We start from the raw sequence: 21,582 nt of genomic DNA on the forward strand, positions 1-21,582 counted from the left end.
AATAGGAAGAAGAGGAAGAAGAAAAAGAAGAAGAAGTGGAAGAAGAAGAAGAAGAAAAACAAGAAGAAGTGGAAGAAAAAGAAAAAGAAGAAGAAGTGGAGGAAGAAAAAGAAGAAGAGGAATAGGAAGAAGAGGAAAAAGTAGAAGAAGAAGAAGTGGAAGAAGAAGAAGTGGAAGAAGAAGTGGAAGAAGAGGAAGAAGTGGAGGAAGAAAAAGAACAAGAAGAGGAATAGGAAGAAGAGGAAGAAGTAGAAGAAGAAGAAGTGGAAGACGAAGAAGAAAAAGAAGAAGAAGTGGAAGAAGAAAAAGAAGAAGAGGAATAGGAAGAAGAGGAAGAAGTAGAAGAAGAAGAAGTGGAAGAAGAAGAGGAAGAAGAAGTGGAAGACGAGGAAGAAGAAGAAGTGGAAGAAGAAGAGGAAGAAGTGGAAGAAGAGGAAGAAGAAAAAGAAGACGAAGAAGAAGAGGAAGAAGTGGAGGACGAAGAAGAAGTGGAAGAAGAAGAAAAAGAATAAGTGGAAGAAGAATAAGAAGAAGAGGAATAGGAAGAAGAGGAAGAAGAAGAAGAAGTGGAAGAAGAGGAAGAAGAAGAAGTGGAAGACGAAGAAGAAAAAGAAGAAGAAGTGGAAGACGAAGAAGAAAAAGAAGAAGAAGTGAAAGAAGAAGAAAAAGAAGAGGAAGAAGAAGAAGTGGAAGAAGACGAATACGTGGAATAAGAAGTAGAAGAAGAAGGAGGAAGAAGAAGAAGAAGTGGAAGAAGAAGTAGAAGAAGTGGAAGAAGAAGAAGAAGAGGAACCATCGCAAATCTCCCGCTGAAGCATTCCTGGGAGGTGAATTACGAGGCGGGTGAATCCCGGGGTCGGCGGAGGGGTCCGACATGTTTATGACAAGTCCCCGTTTCTGAGAGGAAACATTCGGAGGAGATGAGCTTTTTACACGTCCAGCTCGCGGATCGTTTTTTATCCTTTTTTTTGGCCCGAGACGGTAAACACAGCCGACCGACAGACGTAGCCAATCAGGGAGGACTCGTCTTCACGGCTAACCCCGTCTCCGACAAAATTACACTCCCGGTGCAGCCATACTGCAATTACGCTCATCTTCTGGATTACGGTTGCAGTTTTTAAACACGTGTTGGAAATTGACACAAAACCAAAAAAATATAACAAATATATATACTTTTTAAAATATAAAACTATGTTTCGTAGAGCATCACGGGATCTGCTTCAAATACGTTTCTTTGGTTACGTCGTTTTAAGTCGCGGACGTAAACTAAAAGGAGTGAACGTTGATCTCGGCCTCCTGGGTGAAAGTCGTGTGTTTGTATAACATCCAGGCTTGTGAAAAAAAACGTAATCTGGGATGAAAATGCGTCAGCCTTAACTTAATCTTAACTGGCGATGCAGGGAACGTAACATTCGGGCTGGTCCCAATTACACACTGGCACCCAAAATGGTTCACCCGCCCACCATTTTACTTCTCACAAATGCAACTCGCACGCATTTGTGAGGAGTAAAATGTCTATTCCGGGTCGGGCTATTTCAGCCTCGGAGTCGAACTAATCCTGCTCGGCCTGCCCCGAAAAAAAAGAAGAAAACATGCAATCCAGGCCGCATGATTCCTTCCACAATCTGCAAGAAATCTATACTTATGTGAACAGCTCTGCATACAAACTATCAAATTATACCCAAAATGCATTTTTCATGAGCCACAGGGGGAAATGAGTAAAGGTTGTCGTGACCCAGGTTCCCTCCTCCCCCCATTACAGATCTATGTTCTGCTATTTCTTTATTTCCGTCTCTTTTCCTTTCTTTTTCCCCCCCGAGGGGAATATATTGGCCTGTGACAGGTTCCGGAATAAGAGGGCTAAAAGGGATTTGAATTATACCTGTCGTGCCACTTCCAGAACGCCCCCCCCCCCCCCCCGTTATTCTCCATTTAGCCTGGTGGAACAACACCTTCTTTTTTTTTGTCGCCTCTTCTTTTCCCCTTTAATAAAAAAAGGTGTTCCGTTCTTTCTTTACCTTTTTCCGAAGCCGGTAATTGAAAACAGAGCCTGCGAGCGAGCAGGCGGGCGAATGCTGACCGGGCAAAACGTGCACGCCAGGGCGCTTACTCGTCACATCGGGCTGCTTTATTCGCAGCCTGTTTCACGTCTGACGAGACGGGCCGAGGGAAGGCGCCGCCGCGTCGTAGCTGACGCCCGATGTAAACACCCCTCCCACCCTCACGCCTGATGGTGGCAAAGACACCGGAGGGCTTTCTCCCCGCAGCTTGGAGAAGGACACGCCGGGGGCTGTTTAAACACATGATAAGCCCGCTCGTCTGTTTGCCGTGTTTGTTTGTTTTTCTTCTTGAGAGCTCGTGGCCGACGGGTTACCTCCTGATGTGACCGCCGGCCACTTCGGCGTTCCAAAACCGGGATTAAGACAAGCGGAGGAGAGGAGGGGGAGGGGAGGGGGGGGGCGTTTCAAGTATAACTTCACTGGATCATTCTGGGTTACCACGCAGCTTTGTGGCTTTATCTCTCCATTCGTACCGATTCCAATACTCAGACTCAAGGTGCCGTGCACTGATCAATAACGGCATGTGTTCTCCAGATGTAAACATCAAAAATGTAAATCTTTTAAAAGCTAAAGGTTTTGGTTGAAGTATGTTGTTCCTTTCTCTTATTTTTCCAGGCCTCCCTCCTTCCATCAAACGTGGTTGAACATGCAACAAAAAACTGTTTTTGACATTCAACTTCCAAAGCAAAACCTCCCGAGAGAATGTGTCGGGGAAACGTCTCAATCCAGTTCCCGGGAAACAAACTCCACGGCGTCAGTCTGGTATTTTATTATTTATTTTTTGAAAGGGTAACAAAGTATTTTCCCATGTCTTTTGCTATTCGCTACATGAGTGACTAATGGGTCCAGTCTTGAGGCTGAACACTGCAGACAAAAGGCGTGCTGCGATGTAATCGCTCGGGGCAACTCCTCACCGTCCAATGAGAGTGCTCGGTCTTTACCACTGACAATCGGACGTGATTGAGCCCCAAAAAAGACCTCTGGAACAAGTTCCTCTGCGCTTCTAATCAAAATCCGAGCTTGTCAAAACACTTAGATTGACCTCGTTAAATTTTAATCGGGTTCACCGACCGCGTACAGAAACTCCTCTCACACCGAGAGATGCTTTTTAAACCGCATCGAGCTCCGCGCCCTGCAGCTGGATGTGCACTCGCGGGGCAGGCGGGCACGAATGTGGAATGCTGAACACGAATGCCATTTTCAACAGTTTCTCACAGGAGGCCAATTACCACCTCCGTATAAAAAATGCATTTGTGGGAAGCGGCGTGCCGGTGGCTGTCGGCGGCATACGGGGACGGGAACCGACAGGAAACCGGCGCGCTTCGAACGGCCGGTATCGGCACACATCGGGCTTTCTTTTTTTCTCATTTTTAACTGGCGCCATGCTCACCGATCAGTCATTTGACAAATAGAAATGACGCCCCCCCACACACACACACTACCAAAAAAAACAGCCATAAAACACAGTTATTTTTGTCATCCAACGCTTCCCTCTTAATGGTTCCCGGCGCACAGAAAAATCCACAGTGTTTTATCAAGACTGGGTTTTTGGCACCATGAAATATTTACAGAGGCAACACGGCGTCAAATAAGGGCAACAACAACAAAAAGAATCGAACGCCTGTCTGACAAGAGGGCAACTCAGTGCTTCTGCAGATCTCCCCACTGCTGGCACAGCGTTGAGGGACCAGTACAAACACAGCCGGCTCGGCCCGGCTTGGCCCGGCTCGCCAGTCCCAGCGGCTAAACACTGACTCTGTGCTGGCGACTCCCCCGCTGCTGGCACCAGACGGCGAGGGAGAACACCCTCGGCCCGAGAAAGGGAGGATGTTAGCGAGCGAGAGGTTGTTTTGTCGACCGCCCTCTTGGCGACACTTCCCCTCTGAGGGAGAGAGAGAGAGGCGGGGGGGGGGGGGATATGTCGTCGGCTCATGCGTCAGGTCGGCTTATGCGACTAAAACACGACGCGCTTTAAAACACCGTGCGCTGGAACTACTGACGTGTAATTACATCGGCGGGGATGAAAGTGTATGAGGAGTGACTCCTTGGAAGGAGAAGAGGAAGGGGGCCTAAGTTACCTACGCCTGGTCCTCTTCTGGCACAGATAAAGGCAGACTAATGGTTTGCCCTCGTTGACACTGGCCCTTTAAGAGAAGAAAAAAAGAGAAGAAGCTCGGCGGCAGACACAACAGTCGGCTTATTTACGACGCCGAGAGACGGATTCCGTCCTCTGAGAAGCGGCTTGTGGTTTTTTGCAGGGGAAGAGGAAAGAAAAGGAGGCTGCACAGCCCAGCATCTGTAATTTACCTTCCAGTGGTCAAACACTCTGATTCAGAGGGGTGGAGGGGTGTGTGTGTGGGGGGGGGGGACAAGCTCCAGTCAGCAATTTTATACCGAGGGAGGAAGGGGAGTCGGGGTTGAGGAGAGGTCCTAGGGAGTAGCGGGACAGACATAATCAAACGCTCCTGTGACTTTGGCATCTCAATCATGACGTGCACACACAGACACACACTCAGACAGACACACACAGACAGACACACACAGACAGACACACACTAACCCAGGGAATAAAACAAAGTCTCCTTATCTTATGCAGACACACACACATCTGTATTTTTCTAAAGATCTGGGTTTATTTCTCTCCCCCTCTCGGAGCTGAGCTTCTTAACATTCTTGAATTGCATCCAGTTTCTCACGCGCTTTGGCAGTGTCATGACACTCCGGGGTGAGGGACAGAGAGGGAGGAGGAGGAGGAGGAGGAGGAGGAGGAGGGTGACTTACTGCTTATTGCGACAGCCTGACATATCCCTTCCCTGGCCAAAATAGAAAATAATTATTCCCCTCGTCTGGGAGGCGCTGGATCCTTTTCCAGTTAATCTAGACCTCGGCTGACAGGCCGGATCCCCAAATGTGCCACGATTTGTTTTCCCGTGTATCTTTTCTCCTTTAACCGTGTCATCGCCCGGGGGGTGGGCGGTGTCAGTGAAGTCAAATTGCTGAGAAACAACGCTTACGATCCAAGAGTCTGGAACCTCGAGCGCGACCTCGACTCGTGACGCGTGTGTCCTGCGTGGGCGCACGTGATCCATATCGGTTGTGTATGCGATAATTTTTTCTTCGCTTGCTTACAACTTACACAAATCCAGTGAAGGTCACGACCCTTGATACGACCAAAGCCTACAGAATTCTAGCCGGTCCGAGCAGGGCAGCTGGGATATGGAGTGCGAGCAGTGATGAGTCCTGTCAGGCCCCCCCCCCCCCCCCCCCCCACACACACCTTCTCCGGCTGCCCTCCCGTCCGGCCTGATTATGTGTTAAATCCGCCCGTGTGTCGGGATGGATGTGTTAAAGGAGGGTGTGTGTGAGGGGGGGGGGGTTTAGACCCAGGGAGAGCGGCCTGGAGATAGCACCCCATTAGAGTGATAAAAGAGGCAGAGGGAGGAGAGCGACTGACAGGCCCCCCCCCCCCCCCCACACACACACACACACACACACGGCTGATGAATGCCAGGTGGAGCGGGTTCAAGCATGATAAAGGAAAACAGTTTATTTTTCTTATTTAAAATATATATATATATTAATAACAAGCGCTCATAGGCGCTCGCTTAGGGGAACGTCTTTTATAAATATCGACTCTCAACACGCGGCCGGTCCGATGGGGAGGCCGGCGCCCGCGGTTTGTCGGAGCACGTTTCCCCCCCGGTGTCTTTCTCCCTTTCGTCTGTGTGGTTCAGACGCCCCGTGCCGAGTCGGCCTTTTTTTCCGACTACCTCTGAACGAGTCTGTGCATCATCTGAAACGTTTCCACGTCGGACAAAAAAAAAGGTTTTCCGTCATTTTTCGGGCCGGGCGTTCTGGTATCGGGACACATCTCTGGCTTCATGGGGGAGCTCATGCTTTTGATCCTTGAGAGTGAAGACAATGCGGATGTGTATTTATTTTCCGGCGCTCCCATTTAGAGTCAAATGGACCGTGAAGCATAGTATGCTGGGGGGCGGGCTTTACTGTGATTGACAGCTCTCTACCCGCCACCGTCTCTGTGTCCCTCGCCTAATATGGTCACGTCCATCCATTGGTTACAAAAAAGATGGGGGGGGGGGGGGGCGTCACGGGGACTAATTCAACTTCCTGCATGACAAGTCTGTGGTTCTAAACCAGAACGTCGACGGCGGGCTTTGGAGGGGTTTCGCAACACGTGGGAAAATAAACGGCGTCATGTTAATGGTGTCATGAGCGTTCTCTGTCAGTTATTTTCAAAAAATGCCCCGTGTCCGCTGAATGTTCAGACAAGCATAAAAATGCTGTTTAACACAAAAAACCTACTCCAGCTTCATGTTTTTCTTGTTTATTTTTTTTGAACTTCCAGGGCATTCAATTAGCGTCGTGAGAGGGATGTCAAGGGCTCGACAACGAGCTCATTCCTGATGCATTAATGCAGCCCTGGGCCCGTGCGTGTGTGCGTATGTGTGTGTGTGTGACTTATGTTGTTTTCCTCCTATAAATGGTGGGCCCGGGTGTAGACATTCATCAGGATCTGTTTAATAGCATTTTATGCAGGCTGAACTTACGGCCGCGTCTCTTTTTATGGACTGAAGCATGCGGTTGTTTACCCCTACAACGCAAGAGGCCGTACATCTTGTGAGTAATGTCAGGGAAACACAGGCGGGCGGAGCTGGGAAAAGAAAGAAAGAAAGACAGAAAAAAATGAAAGAAAAGGGAAATAATAAAAGCCCAGTGCCTCCTAGCCGAGCGTATTTCTCCGACTTGAAAAGCCAAAAGTCGGCTCAATTCATCTGCTGCCGCGGCTGACGAGTGGACGTTTGGAGCTGCAAAGGTTGTGGAGAAATCAAGTGCACCTGGAAGGAAGACGTGCGTTATTTATTGAGCCCGCTGACATTTTTGTTTGCAGATTTGCACCGTCTGAAGTAGTTCAGAGTATTATAAGAGCACGCTTAAGAATAAATCATTTTTTTAGTTTTGTTCTTATTTGGCGAGTTCAATCCCCGCCCTAGTCGACGTGTCCTTGAGCAAGACACTTAATCCCTGAATTGCTCCTCGTAGCTGTGTCTACGGTGGATGAATGTAACATGTAAAGTGTCTTTGCGTACCGTAAAAAATGTTTTATGAATCAAATTGATGATTATTATTTGTCATATGATTTTTTTTTACTTCTACTTTTTAACTCTGTTTCGTTCGAGCCCATTGTAGTGCTCAACATCTCTCTTGTTGTGTTTTGGTTCTTTTTTTATTGAATAAAAGAAAGAGACCTTGAGCAGAAGTGTTTTTATGTGTGTGTGTTTTTTTGCAGACAGATATTCTCAAACAAAAAAAAGCGAAAGAACCGAGACTTCTTCCCTAAAAGTTCATTCCAAACACGCGACGAAAGGAAGGCCTTCGGACGGGGCGGAAAAAGAAGGAAAAAAATACTCCGGTTCAAACGGTGATCTGATGTCAGTGTGCCGGATCCGCCCCCCCCCCCCCCCCCCTCACGCATACTTGGAATGACTCCGTCGGGCCGCCGCTCCACTCCACACACACACAGACAAGCGGCCCATTCATCCGAGGTACCTGTGCTTAGCGGGAGATAAGTAGCTTTCCACAGGAAACAAAAGAAAGGAGATTAGCGTTCCCTTCGCCTGTGTTTGGAGGCCATGCGGGGTCTGAGCGCGGAGCCCTGAAGGAAGCGCCTGCTCGCTTGTTTGCAAGCGAAAAGCACAAAGCCAGATCACTTGATGAAGTTATGCAAAAAAATAAAAGAGCCAGCTAATGCGCCTGCTGCAGCCGCCGACAGCAAGAGTTTAACCTGAAATGAATGGCAACGCTTGATCACTTGGAAAGAGATGCCTCTATTGATGGCAGTCATTATCCTCACTTGGGCTTCTGACCTCTCTTTAAGGATCTTTATATACACTACCGTTCAAAAGTTTGGGGTCACTTAGAAATGTCTTTATTTTTCAAAGAAAAGCACTGTTTTTTCAATAAAGATAACATTAATCAAAAACACACTCTATACATTGTTAATGTGGTAAATGACTATTCTAGGTGGAAACGTCTGGTTTCCAATGAAATATCTCCATAGGTGTATAGAGGCCCATTTCCATCAACGATCACTCCAGTGTTCTAATGGTACATTGTGTTTGCTAATCACCTTAGAAGACTAATGTCTGATTCGAAAACGCGTGCAATTATGTTAGCACAGCTGAAAACAGTTATGCTGGTGATATAAGCAATACAACTGGCCTTCCTTTGAGCTTGAAGAACAAAATTAATATTTCAAATATTAATCATTATTTCTAACCTTGTCAATGTCTTGACTATATTTTCTATCAAATTTTCAATTCATTTGATAAATAAAAGTGAGTTTTCATGGAAGACACGAAATTGTCTGGATGACCCCAAACTTTTGGACGGTAGTGTATATATATATATATATATACCCTTGATACCATGGAAAATGTATCGAAGCATGTTTATTATATTATTTTGAGGCACTCCCTCACACGGCTCATTCCCCAGAGCAACACATGCGTATCAGTCCGCAGCAGAAAATAGTCCCCGACACATCAACACGGCAATATATACACTTTAAGAAGCTTACATGTAATATTCCTTTTGACCACCAGGGGTGAAGTCATACAGTATCGAGAGACACAGGCTAAAGTTGCCGTTGGCCTTTTCGAGTGTGTCCCCGCCCCCCCCCTCGGGAATACCGTCAATCTTCGACCATCAAGCAAAGATATCTCCGAGAGTTTAGAGGGAAACATGAAAAGAAGGTGGAGGAAACACGAGCTCGCTCCACACAGCTGCTTCTGCTGCGTTCCGGCTTCGGCTGACGGCTGACACCGAGCGGCTCCAACACCTGCTTGCTCTCGTTCGGCCCCTCCTGCTGATTCACTGCGTGGTTCTGGACGCCACGGTCCTCCCGAAGAGGACTCGGCCTCTTCTGAACCATCACGCAGAGGGAGCTTTGGATCCTCAGCGACGTGGAAAATGTCGCCTTTTGTTTAGTTCATTTAACTCGCATGGAAGTAGGAAAAGGGAGGGGAGGAGGGGGATTTAAGTCTTACGGCTACTTTTGACGGGATAAGGTGGTTAGCTCTGGAAAAAAGGAAAAAAAGAGGGAAAGAAAGAAAGGGAGCCGTGCTAAAGGACATGGATGACTCTGCATTCAGGGGATGAAAGCAGAGGGTCCAAAGGTCTGACCGACCCAAAGCCCCCTGCGGCCCGAGCAAAATGTCCCCAGTCAGCAACTGAGCATTATCTCTGAATTGTGCCAATGACAACCCACACTGACCCCCCCCGCCCCCCCCCCCCACCACGACCCACCCCAATCCACCAGCACGGATCCCAGAGCTGTGACAGTCCTCCCCTGATACACAAAAATGTGTGCTTTTGCTGAATCTGTACTGCTATTTATAGATATAGAGATATATCCCCCGAACAGTACCACGGTAAGCAGATATTCAAGTTTGACAGAAAATGAGTCATTTTCATTCGGCTTTGGGAACTTTTTTGCTTTATTCTGACCTTTTTTTTGTCGACCAAACAATTAATCAAACGTTCTAGAAAATCACAGGCCGGGTATTACGTAATTAGAAAATAATTATATGAGCCCTAAAGTTGTTTATTACCCCGCTGTGGCTCCGCTAAAATTAGATCCCTCTTGTTTTGCAGAGTCATTCGAGTGCACACAACATCCCCGCAGCACTTTGTAAGCCCTGCTTGATTTAGGTGTCTGTGTCTGTGTGTGTGTGTGTGTGTGTGTGTGTGGGCGGGGTGGGGGGAGTGTGAAGTTACGCAATAACATCGATTGTCCTCTTAGAGGAAGATTGAAGTCCAAAATCAGGGGTTCTGAAGCCTCCCAGAGCTGCTCCACCAACGAGTCCAGGTGTGAGAGTGAGTGTGTGTGTGTGTGGTGGGGGGTGGGGGTGGTGTGTGTGTGTGTGTGGGGGGGGGGGGGCAGACCCCGGTCACATATCACTTTCACCCTCGCAACACAGAACACCGAAGACATTGTCTTCCGACACAGAGTTCGGCCGTCCGATCGCGTCTCTCTCGAAGCGTCGGCGAGCGGACGATTTAAAAAAAACCAGACATCTGAATAATAATAAAAAAAGAAGAAGAAGAAGAAGAAGAAACCCAAAAAGGGCAAACGCTTAGAATTGCACGGCGCGGATCGATGGAGACGTCTGAACCTGTTAGTGCAAGAGGAGATGAGGGGGGGGGGGCTCTTTTGTCATGCAGGGAGAGGGTAGCGGGGGGGTGACTCTTCTGGCGATCAGGGGTCAACTGCTGCGATCATCCATCTTCCGTCTTGACAGTGGCCTGTCAGCCGAGCCGCTCGTGTTACTAAACACAACGGGCGGGCCTCCATTGTGGCGCTGGTCCGCGGCCATGTGTGAATGAAGTTAACGTCCACCCGGCTCACGCACGGACACACGCGGGACCCCCGTGTCACCTTGGGGAATAACTCGATCGGACCGAGAGTCTCCGGGGTCTCCCAAAGTCTCTCACCGGTTTCGCTGACCACGGCGCCTTTTGTTTGCGTGAGAACGAGGACCGTTTACTGGGATTCTGTCCATTCACGGGGGCCTCGCATTTGGGCCGGCGGGTCAGATTCCAAGACCTGGATACTGATGAGTCATCACTGGGTTTTTTTTTTCTTTCTTTGCATGCCGACTTGAAATAGCAGATGGCGCAATTTGTGCCCTAGAAAACGCAGACCTTTCCTTTTAGAGAAATAAGGACGTCGAGCCCGACCGACAAGCCGTTGCTCCACCGAGAGTTATTCAGATCGCAGATTTGCATGGAGGGAAAACGTCAATAACTGCTGCTGAGGAACCTCAGTGGAAATGCGCTCGTCCTCGTGTTAGAGCTTGCTACAAAATCATTACATTTAGACTTTTACCCTCGCTGTGTAAAGCTGACCCAGTGATTATTATCTGCACATGACTTGTTGGATGACTAAGGCATAGAGAGTCATATTTACATCTCAGATGTTTGCAACATGTCGAGACACGATACCAAACTATTTAAAATTGCGTAAAACATTTTTATTTGACGAGATCATGCCCCTACTTAGTAGGTCACGTAAACCATCACTGACATGCCTATATATATATATATACACACATATATATATATACATACATACATATATTGTGTATATATATAGTATATATACACACAATATATATATATATATATATTACTTTTACTTTGAACAGTTGGCATATATATATATATATGCCAACTGTTGTTCTTTCTAATTAGAAGTAACATTATATGGGATGCATGGCGACATAGCAACTATAAAATGAGTAGGCCAGTGAGGATAAGTGTGTTGTTATTGTAATATATAACTTTACAATTAAGATTGCAAAAAAAATGTTGGGACAATATAGTGTGAGTTATTGCGACGGGTCCAGTGATGAGAAAAAGTGAATATATCCGGTCAATATTGATGGTAAACTGGACACTGGATGGGGTGTTAAAGAGTAAAAACAGGTTACTATGCCCGTGGAGACTTGTTTTTGATGTCCCTCATAGTATTTCATAATATTTCAGAGTGGAAACCAGTCTGAGCAAATAATTAGTCACGGCCGCCCTTTCTGCTTTCCTGCCATTGTTCCAGCATACGACGCGGTTCATATATGAATGTAACTTTGAGACAAATATTTACCCAGCCAGACGACTTTGTGAACGAGCCTCCCGGTGAGAGTTTTTTTTAAAATGAGCCATTTGTATTTAATTTGACATGTTGACAGGGAGGCGGGAAAGCCCACAAACAGCCCCGCTGGCACCGGCTCAGGCGACTGGGGGGGGGGGGGGGGGGGGGGGACCACCTCTTCTTGCTTTTACTTCCTCGACACAAATAAATGAAGAAATAAATAAAGTGGGAACCGGATGTTGGAATTAAAGGAAACATATTTTTTTTTTGTTGACGAGATCTGGCTTTAAGAAATCCAGACTTCAAGCATTCTGCAGCCTCTTCATCCTCGGGAGGTAACTGCGGTTCCTCCTCATGAGGACGCATCCGAGTGGAGCACCGCAGCGTCTTCTGCTCCGCATTCTGCTCTCGGTAAAGCAACTTCAGCTCAAATGGAAACAACCTTTTCATTGGCCTTTTTTTCTTCTTCTTCTTTCCAATTTGAACAACCATTGTTGTCCTCGCCACAGAAACTAGCTTTGAAATCACAAAGTCTTTGTCCCGACCACACAGCGCAGAGACCTTCTTTCCTGGAGGAACTTTCAGGACAGAAGGTGGCTGCTCGTGATCACAGACGACGGCCAATCTGACGGACCGATTGGGCCGTCACAAGAAGAATTAACGGTACCGATGTCGTCACGCTACTGAAATATCTCTCAAATCCATATTTGACTCTTATTGTGAGTTTTGTCTCAAAATGTACTCTACTTATTTGTATTTATTTATTTTCTTGTTCCTCTGGGTGTCTTTACCAGTGGGTGGGGTGGGTTGGGTTTGTTGTCTGTTAGTATATGTTAACAATAAGATGAAAAATAATGGAAATATCAAGTACATGTTTACTGGGATATGTACCTGTCGATATTTCCAAATAAACAAATTAGAAAAATGAACTTCACTGTGTGGAAATGATTTGAGGTGCTGAATACATTATAGTATCACATGTGTATATTTACTTATTTACATTGTTTGTACAGTATTTCATGTTTTAATGTCACAATCATCATACACTTTGTACTAAATATCAAATTCAGAGACATGTAATCCATCAGGAAAATTACTTTTGGAACCCTAATAATCCTATGACGTCTAACTTTTGATAAGTGCGAGTCGTTGATAAGTGGATTTAGAGATATTTTCCAACCAAAAATAGCAAAATATAAATAAGAAACCCCCCTGTGCCACCTTTTTTAACGTGAATACTTTGTGTCGTACTTACACAGATGTTGCCGTGGATTATGGGAATGTGTAATTGGGCATTACTACTGCACAATGTGTGTTAAACCAAACATCAATGTATTCATTCAGCAAGACAATGGCCGACATAGTAATCAATAACGAAAATAATGTTAAAAGAACGAGACAATGGTGTTATTTGCTATTTCTTTTCTTATTATTTTCTGACATTTTAATCGCCTCAACAGATTAAAATGTATTTTTTCTGTCACACACACACACACACACATACACACACACAATGGCATTAAACATCCTCACATTTCTCAGAATTCTGGCATGTTATTACATAACAGATTCAATCTAACCAATCCTTTCCAATATCTCATGTCACAAAGTCCTGATCCCTTTCACGATCCCGCCACCTGTGTCGGTGGGAACATCCCGAACATCTGTGTGTCCAGAACGGCACATCTGTGCGCCGGACTGCTACCCGCCGAGAGGCGGGCGCCCTGGGCCGTGGAGCAATGCTGAACATCCGCGGGGGAAGTCGACACCGGCGGTGACGGGAAGGAGCTCCCATCCGTCACCAATTTATTTCAATCTCGAGTGATTTAGGTCCATTTGGGTCTCTTGCGGATTCGACGCACACCTGCCGTTTGCATAATTAAGCTCCGGAGCGCTTGTGAGAATAAAAAGAAAAAGAGAGCCATTCGGCGTATTAAATTCACACCTTATCAATCAGGCGAGCGCCAAGATGCGCGAGGCCCTCCTCCTGTCTCTCGGCTTCCTGGCGTTCATTTGAAATGCTAAATGCAGCAGCAGCAGCTCCCCCCCCCCCCAGTCCCACCCAACAGGCCAGGAGGTGGGACTCGCCGCCTGGTGCCTTTCGGACACGTTAGCCGCCATGGTCAGACCCTTGACAGCTCAGTCACCCCCCCCCCCTCCCCTCCCCTTCCTCCCGTCCCTCGGGGGCTCAAATCATCAATCAATCAGTCTCCAACTAACTTCTGTCCAGCGCCCTGACAGTCGAGATGGATGGCGCCGGCATCTACAGGATGCTGTATCCTCTCATTAATTCTCTTGTTAGCGTGCTCCGATAGCAGAGAGATAGAGCCGGGTTGGGGTTTTTTTTTTAAATCGGGGCTTTCCACCAGATAGAGGCCTCTCTCGCGTCGCCCCCTGGTCGAGGGTCAGCCGTTAATCATTTCCCGGCCTCTGGTTACTTAGCGCCGCAGTGACGCGATGTGTCAAAATAAAAAGGAAAAGGGACAACGTACATTCCCGGGATTGAGCGCGAACACAGGCGCCAATGTCCCCCCCCCCCCCCCCCAAAAGGGCCCTTTCCCCGCCATCGGCCGGCGCCGACCCAGACCCGGCGGGATGAATGGCCGCTATTTTCCGACCGCACACACGGCGTCGCAGGATGAAGAACCCCCCGCGCGCGGCAGGCTGCGGGGACACTTCAACTGGCCTTTTTTTTTTTTTTTTTTTTTTAAACACCCATTACACTGAGACCAGTGAACGCAGCAGGCGGGTGGCAGGGGGGGTGGGGGGGGGGGTACATTTACTGCCAAGGATTTGCCCACACAAAGAGTTAAAGAGAGACAGTGATGGGGGGGGGGGCTGAGAGACAAGGGGTCCCTCATCGCTGACGGTGATGAATGGGTGGACCACAACACGGTTTCAGAGGAGGCCTTTTGCACCCACAGAAGGAGGAGAGGGGGAGGAGGAGGAGGGGGGGGGGGTGGGAGGGGGCTCAAATGACAAGACTTGAACAGCTCAACCTGGCGGCCATGTTGAAAATCGTAGCGCCACCGTCTTCAGGAGTCGGGCCGACGCATGGTCGTCCCGGAAGTCGTCCGAGACGCGATACTGTCGTCTTCGTGAGACGCGACTCTGTGCCAACATTCCGATCGCGATATAATATCGGAGGAATGCGATGTGTCAAAGAGCAACACCCTTTTAATTCTTCAGGATATTCAGACGTCGGAATTTGGACTGTGAAAAAAATGGAATATCCTGAATAAATCAAACCAATCAAATGTCATTGCACAGCCAGCAGGATAAATTAAGCGGGACCCTTTTTGGCACAGCGTTACATCACATTCATTACATAACAGACAATATCCTGCCGATCAGTTCCTCAATGGTAAGAATAATCCTTCACACAAGGTGCAGAATATCAATGTATTCGCGATAAGACAACAACAACAACAATAACTCTGCTCTCGCATTCGGATTCAACCCAAACACACTGTGGAGCGCCGGGCGATACGCTCCGGCTCATATATTGAACGATAAGTCAATACGGAGTCATCGTTGTGACAGGTCGCAATCTATCAACGCAATCTGGAAAGCCTCACAACTTTCCAAAGTTGGAATGTGGGAGTTCATTTGAACGGGATTCCATTTGGGCTCGGAGATCGGATCCACACCGAGACGTGTTCCAACAGTCGAGCGGAGGCCTTAGGAGCCATCCAGCAGCTTCTAAACAACACCCCCCCCCCCACACACACACACACACACTCTCTCTCTCTCACACACCCACACACTCCCTCTCCTTTGATCAGACACTTGGCATTAAGAACCCTTTTATAGAAAGAGTTTCATACGATTACCTCCATCACATTCTGTATCTGTACAAACAAGTTCACAGTGGTGTACTGCGGCCCGTTCAAAACAACACTTAATTTTTTGGCATCTTTTTCATGGGAGAAAAAAAAAAAAAAGGAGACAAGTCAGTCCAAATGTCGCGGGTTCGCGTTTCTAAGCGGCCGCGGGCACTTGGACTCGCAGCTCTACGGGTTTCAGGCCGACAGCATTACTTCGAATGGCTTTTGAGATTGTGCTCTGGTGTGTGAGTGTGAGTGTGTGTGGAGGGGGGATTAACGAATGGATTTTTTTTATGTCAGCCACCGGAAAGGAAATGCTGACGGTGCAGCGTGATGCTCATTTTATTTAGATTAACTAACCCTTTAATGATAAAAAAAGGCCTCTCGTGCCTCGGTGGAAAGATAAAGCTCAGAAGAAAGAAGGTGCGGTGTGTCGAGACTGGAATCTGATCCGCACGCAGACTTTAAACAAGCCTGGGGGGGGGCGGGCCGGCGCACGGCCGGTATTTGTTTCACTTGACACGATTCACAGGGAAATGCAACCGTGCACGTGATCAGGGGGAAATTTACTTGCGGAGCGGTCACACAGCCGCCCAGAGGAAGATAAGCAGCGCTGTGGCGTCTTCCCTTTAAAAAAAAACCCCACCAAGAACGATAGAAGGAGCCGAACCCGCGAGCGTCAGAGACGACTCGAGGTGGGCCGAATGCCGCGGCCTCGTGTATTTCATGAACACGTCTCCCTCACCGGGGTCCCCAACGGATGACGGCGTGGCGTAAAAAAAAAAAAAGAAGCTTCTCTGCTCGGGACACTAATTTGTTCTTAGACGCATTCCGTTCTATTATTGCCGGCTGCTGCTCCTCATAAACTGCTTAGATTGAGGGTGCCCAGAGAGAGAGAGAGAGGAAGAAGAAGAAGCAGCTCAGCTGACATAGGGGGGCAGGCCACTTGAGTTGTGTGACCTAACCCCCCCCCCCCCTTTATTTTTTATTTTTTTAATCCACTGGTGATTTTTATCTTTCAAGTCAGGTGCCCGCTGGAAATAATCCCCCCCGAGTGACAGAGAACACGTTATTGTTAATTGTAGCGGCTCGATCCGGCACCACGGCCAGCAGGCCGGAGCGAGGCTGCCTCTGCCCTTCCTGTTGGGCTCCTTCGTGAACATCCCTGAGGCCTCAAACGCCACATTGCGGCGGCCGGCTATTTGTTTTGCCTCTTTCTGTCGGGGTCGTCTGGTTCCGGCGGTGGAACAACAATACGGGGGGGGGGGGGTTAAACTGTCCGGACTTCCTCTAGACCTGTGTGATTGTCTTGGTACAGGGCCAGTGAGGAAGACACTGGAGGGGGGGGGGGGGGGGAGTAAACTCCAGTTCTCGTTGGATCCCCAAGTGTGTCAACACAATCACGGCTATTAAATTAGCACTGGCAACGACGACGTCTGGCCTCGATATTTCGTCCATATTCACGGCTGTCGGGTCAGACGCTTTCGTCCCATTCGCCAACACAACTATTCAACCGGCGACGGCCGAATTTAAAATCGCCTACTTTGCATAACCAAATCTCAAATATTCGCTCGTTCGCCGCCGCACCTTCTGTGGTGTGACATCCGAGGACGCCGCTGACTTATCTCTAAAAAGCTATTTCTCGAGAAGAAACGACAACAACAATGAGCAAAAGAATAAACGAAGGGTACTCACGATCACACGCGTCCCCTTTCTGGTGAAATCCAGCCTTGCATATACATTTCCCTATGGGCACGAGCCACTCCCCTTCGGCGCTGCAGTGCATCTTGGGGGAGTTGTCGGTCTCCTCCTCGGCGTCGTTCACGCACGCGCCCTCCACCTCCACCAGCGAGGAGAACTCCGAGCCCGTCACGGTGTCCGGGAACGTGGCCAGGTTCTCGATGATGGACCAGCACTTCTTGTAGTACACCTTGACCGACACCAGGGCGATGCACGCGCCCACGTCCTGGAACGCCAGGTAGAAGCCGCGGCGGGACAGCGGCCCGATGATGCGCACCTCCGTGTTCAGCTTCATCTTCCGCTCGCCCAGGTCGCCCTGGGTGAAGCTCTCGTCGGCGGCGATGGTGTCGATCTTCACGTACTGGTTCTCCCGCAGGCTCCGGCCCACCTCCGAGTCCGTCTCCTGGTAATACAGGTTGAACGTCTCCTTGCAGGTGCCCACCACACCGGGCAGGCTGTTACAATCCCTCAGGGTGAACTTCAGTTCCACAAAAATTCTCTGGGCATTGCCCTTGTCTATCCAGTTAGTCCGAAGCCAGTTGTTCTGTTTGGGCTCCATGACCTGGCACACCTGGTACGTGCGAATGGGCGTGTAGTTCTCGTCCAAGCCGCTGATCTCTTCCCACTGGAAGACAACAACAAAAACGAGAAGACATTCGTGGAATGAACGCGTAGATTTGAGGAGATCGCCGAGCGATTGGCGGCTAACTCCGTCGTCAATGTGACGGAGGCAGAAGAAATATGTCGTCCTTTCGGACTTTATTGGACGCAATAAATTGCCAAGCGTGAACGGTGATTCATTTGTTCTCGTCGCACAAACGTCTCTTGACGATTGCTCAAGTTGATCTGCTCCTACTCGACATGACTTTATTTATTTTTTGTAAAAGGTTTCCCACAGCCTGCTTTTAACCCTTGTGTTGCCTTAGGGTCATTTTGACCCGAATCAATATTACACCCTCCCCCCGCTTTAGGATTAATTTGACCCCATTCAATGTTTAATGTCGGTGTTCTTTCGGTAGTCAACAAACAAACATAAAGTGCCTCACACTTAAACTTGGAAAACAATATTAATTCTAATAATGTTCTGGAGGTTTTAATTGCTGGCGTCAAATTGAACCCAAAGGGTAAAATATGTTAGTAAATATAAAGGTAACAGGCGGGGGGAGGGTGTAATATTGATTCGGGTCAAAATGACCCGAAGGCAACACAAGGGTTAATCAGACTAGCAGGTTGGACGTGGGTAGCCCGAGGCCCTTTTGCGCTCTAAAGGCCAGGAGAGCATTCTTTATCTTATGTTAGGGGGGGGGGGGGTGATTAGCGGCCACTGGTCCTCAATGCTCTCCTCTAAATAGTGTTATGTATTCCCTTCACAGATGTGGGACACCACAGAGGAGGCTGGAGGAAGAAACAATGGCTAGATAAGGGGCGTTCTGTGGACTTACCCCATTGGGAGGATAGGAGATCCACTCCAGTTCTGTCTGCTGTGCCTTGGAGTCCAGCAGAATCACTAGTGACAGGGAACCGAGAGGCAGGTGGTTAAATCTCACCGGGGACACCGGGACCGCGTGTGACTGATGGGCCACACGTCGATACCTATAGCGCATATATATATATACACCTGTTGACCTAATTCCTACCAGAAGCAGCTAGAGCTGGAACATTCATGAATAAATAAATATATATAGATATAATGTCTTGTAATATATATATATACATACTTACACACACACTTATATAATTTTATATATATTATATATATATACACACACATATATATACACACATATATATATATATTATTTTGTTATATATATACACACACACATATATATATACACACACATACACACAAATTACATTATATATACATATATATATATACACACATATATATATATACACATACACACACATATATATATTATTTTGTTATATATATATATACACATACATACATATACACACATACACACAAACAGAGAGAGAGAGAGAGATGCACTGCAGCAGACAGGTCCTCGTGTCTGCGGGGGAACTTTCTGAGAGACAAATGAAGACACTGACAGTGCGCATTGAGATTAAATAAAGAGCCTTCAATAAAAGACGCGCAGTAGAACGTGCCGGGAATCATTACGCGTCATATTTAAGCGCATTTAAGCGTTTGGGTTTTTTTACACATTCGATTATTACGAGTGGAAGTTGTTGCGTTGAGGTCAGAGCTGCTTTTCATCCCGACGCACACTACGGCCACTGCGCTTCATCTCCACAACATGTTCAGCTTTAATAAAATAAAGAATATAAACGGAGATGTGTCCAAATCTGCCCGTTTCATATTCCGGAAGCGTTCCGTGGAGCGCATAGCGGCAACCACGGTGAGGTATTTATTTATTTTTTAAACCAAAAGATGAAGTTGTTTTATTTAATATCAGCATGCAGCTCCACTGTGAGAGGGGGCAGCAGCCAGGACGCATCACCGTAAAAAAATATATATCTTTATAAATAATCCTGCTCCGGTTATATTTGACAGGGTATGGAGGTCTCAACCGCATTTGAAACCCAGAGGATTTACAATTCATATCAGCTCATAACAGCCACGCGGCGCGCGCTTATAACGCCGTAGTCCTCCTGGTGACAACACCAACCATTACCTGCACTTGTGCTTTTCGGTTTTTACGCATGACATAATTTCACTTAATTCCATCGACTAAAAGTGCCATTTTTTTCCAGCCATCTGTCGATATTTTACCCCCCCCCCCCCTCTCTCTCTCTTATTTAGGCGTTTTATAGCTTTGAGTCAGATCAGCTGGAGCGTCTCGATGCAGATTACGGCTCTGCATCAATCCGCCGTGTGTGTCCCCACCCCCCCCCCCCCCCTTCACACAGACAGTTAAGAACCTCCGCCACTTTGGGCAGGAAATAAACCCTCCGGAATAAAACTGCGTCCAGATTTAAGACAGCTCACGCACTTCACGGGGAGGCGAGCCCCGCCGGGACCATCGATCCGCCGATATTAGCCTGCCTAGTTGTCTCTTGATGGATTGATAATCTATAACAAGTTGTGCCGATAACGCTGGAGTAAAACTAATAATACATATATAGATATATTAAACAGCTCCGGCGTCTATAATCCCGTGTTCTCTGGCGTTTCGTGGTGGCCGTGCGTAAAAACAACCCGAGAGGTCGCTCCGCGAGCAGCCCCGGGAGCAGACGGCGCTGTCATCCCCCTCACACCGCCGGCCTGCTCTGACGGCGCTTTTGGCTTTACAAACACAATTGTAAAAAATAAAAAATAAACATCCAGCTATTTGTAAAAAAAAGCGTCGCGTGCGTAATTTCAAACCAGGGGAAACAGAACAAGAAAGCGAGGGAGCCCGCAGCGGGATGGTGGACACCTCTGCGCTGGTTCCGGAGCTCCGCGTTCACCCTCCGACGCGATGGGCTGAGAAGAGAGCCCCAAACTTTGGGAACTTACCTTCCTTGGCGTTCTGTGCTCCTCCGCTGCCTACATGACAGCACAAATGAAGGCAAAACGTAATCCACAGACACGCGGTAGACCCGGAGAGCATGGTGCAGCCGCGGATTTCTTTTTTGTTCTTCTCTTTTTTAGTCTCGACCGTAACTCTCTGTGCCACCGCCTCGCGTGCTTCCCATTGACGCCACTGAAACCGGCTCTATGTACAACAATCCGCCGGTTCACACTCAAATAGCGTCTGCCACCGCTGGGCGGAGACTGTGGCTCCGGCGGTGTCTGTCAAGCAGACGGGCGGCGCGCTCGTCCAATCGCTGCGCGCAGTCTGGAAAGCCGGGAGCCAATGGGCGCGCGGAAGTAGATGGGCTTTTTCCCCCTTTTTTCTTTTTTCAGAGGCTGGTGGTACGCGCACGGCGGAAGAAACGTCTCAACTTGGTTCAAATACATTTTGTTTTCTTTCGGGAAAAAAAAAGAAAAAAAAGGCACGCTCTTCTTCGGCTGTCCTCCACACAAACACAGACGCACACGCACGCGCGCACACGCCATATGAGCGTAATACAAGAGGATTCCGTGTCGGTTGGAGTCGCTCCTCTGATGCACAATGAGCCCCCACAGTGTTCCTAAACCTGTTCCCTCACCTTTATTAAACGTCCATCTGCTACATGTGACTTCTGATTGGCCTGTTTTAAAGACAACAAAAACGCTCCATTTTTTGTTGCACAAAAGGCATTTTCTGTTTGTTTGTGTTAGTTTTTATTAATAATAATAATAATACATTAATTTTATAAGGTGCCTTTCAAGGCACTCAAGGTCGCCGTA

General features: G+C 47.8%; 1 protein-coding gene across 11 annotated transcripts in view; it reads right to left on the reverse strand.

Annotated features, from left to right (window-relative positions):
- The window catches only part of epha7 (eph receptor A7), an 87,449-nt gene extending 66,525 nt beyond the window's left edge, over positions 1-20,924 (reverse strand). For all 11 annotated transcript variants that reach the window (XM_056428325.1, XM_056428320.1, XM_056428324.1 and 8 more), the window contains exons 1-3: positions 20,767-20,924; positions 18,740-18,804; positions 17,253-17,922 (exon numbers count right to left, since the gene is read on the reverse strand). In XM_056428325.1, the coding sequence (XP_056284300.1) occupies positions 17,253-17,922; positions 18,740-18,804; positions 20,767-20,860 (829 nt within the window). In that variant the 5' untranslated portion in view covers positions 20,861-20,924. The remainder of the gene's footprint in view (positions 1-17,252; positions 17,923-18,739; positions 18,805-20,766) is intronic.
- Between the last annotated feature and the right edge of the window lie 658 nt (positions 20,925-21,582).

The sequence above is a fragment of the Pseudoliparis swirei genome, chromosome 12, assembly GCF_029220125.1.
Source record: "Pseudoliparis swirei isolate HS2019 ecotype Mariana Trench chromosome 12, NWPU_hadal_v1, whole genome shotgun sequence".
NCBI classification, from domain to species: Eukaryota; Metazoa; Chordata; class Actinopteri; order Perciformes; family Liparidae; genus Pseudoliparis; species Pseudoliparis swirei.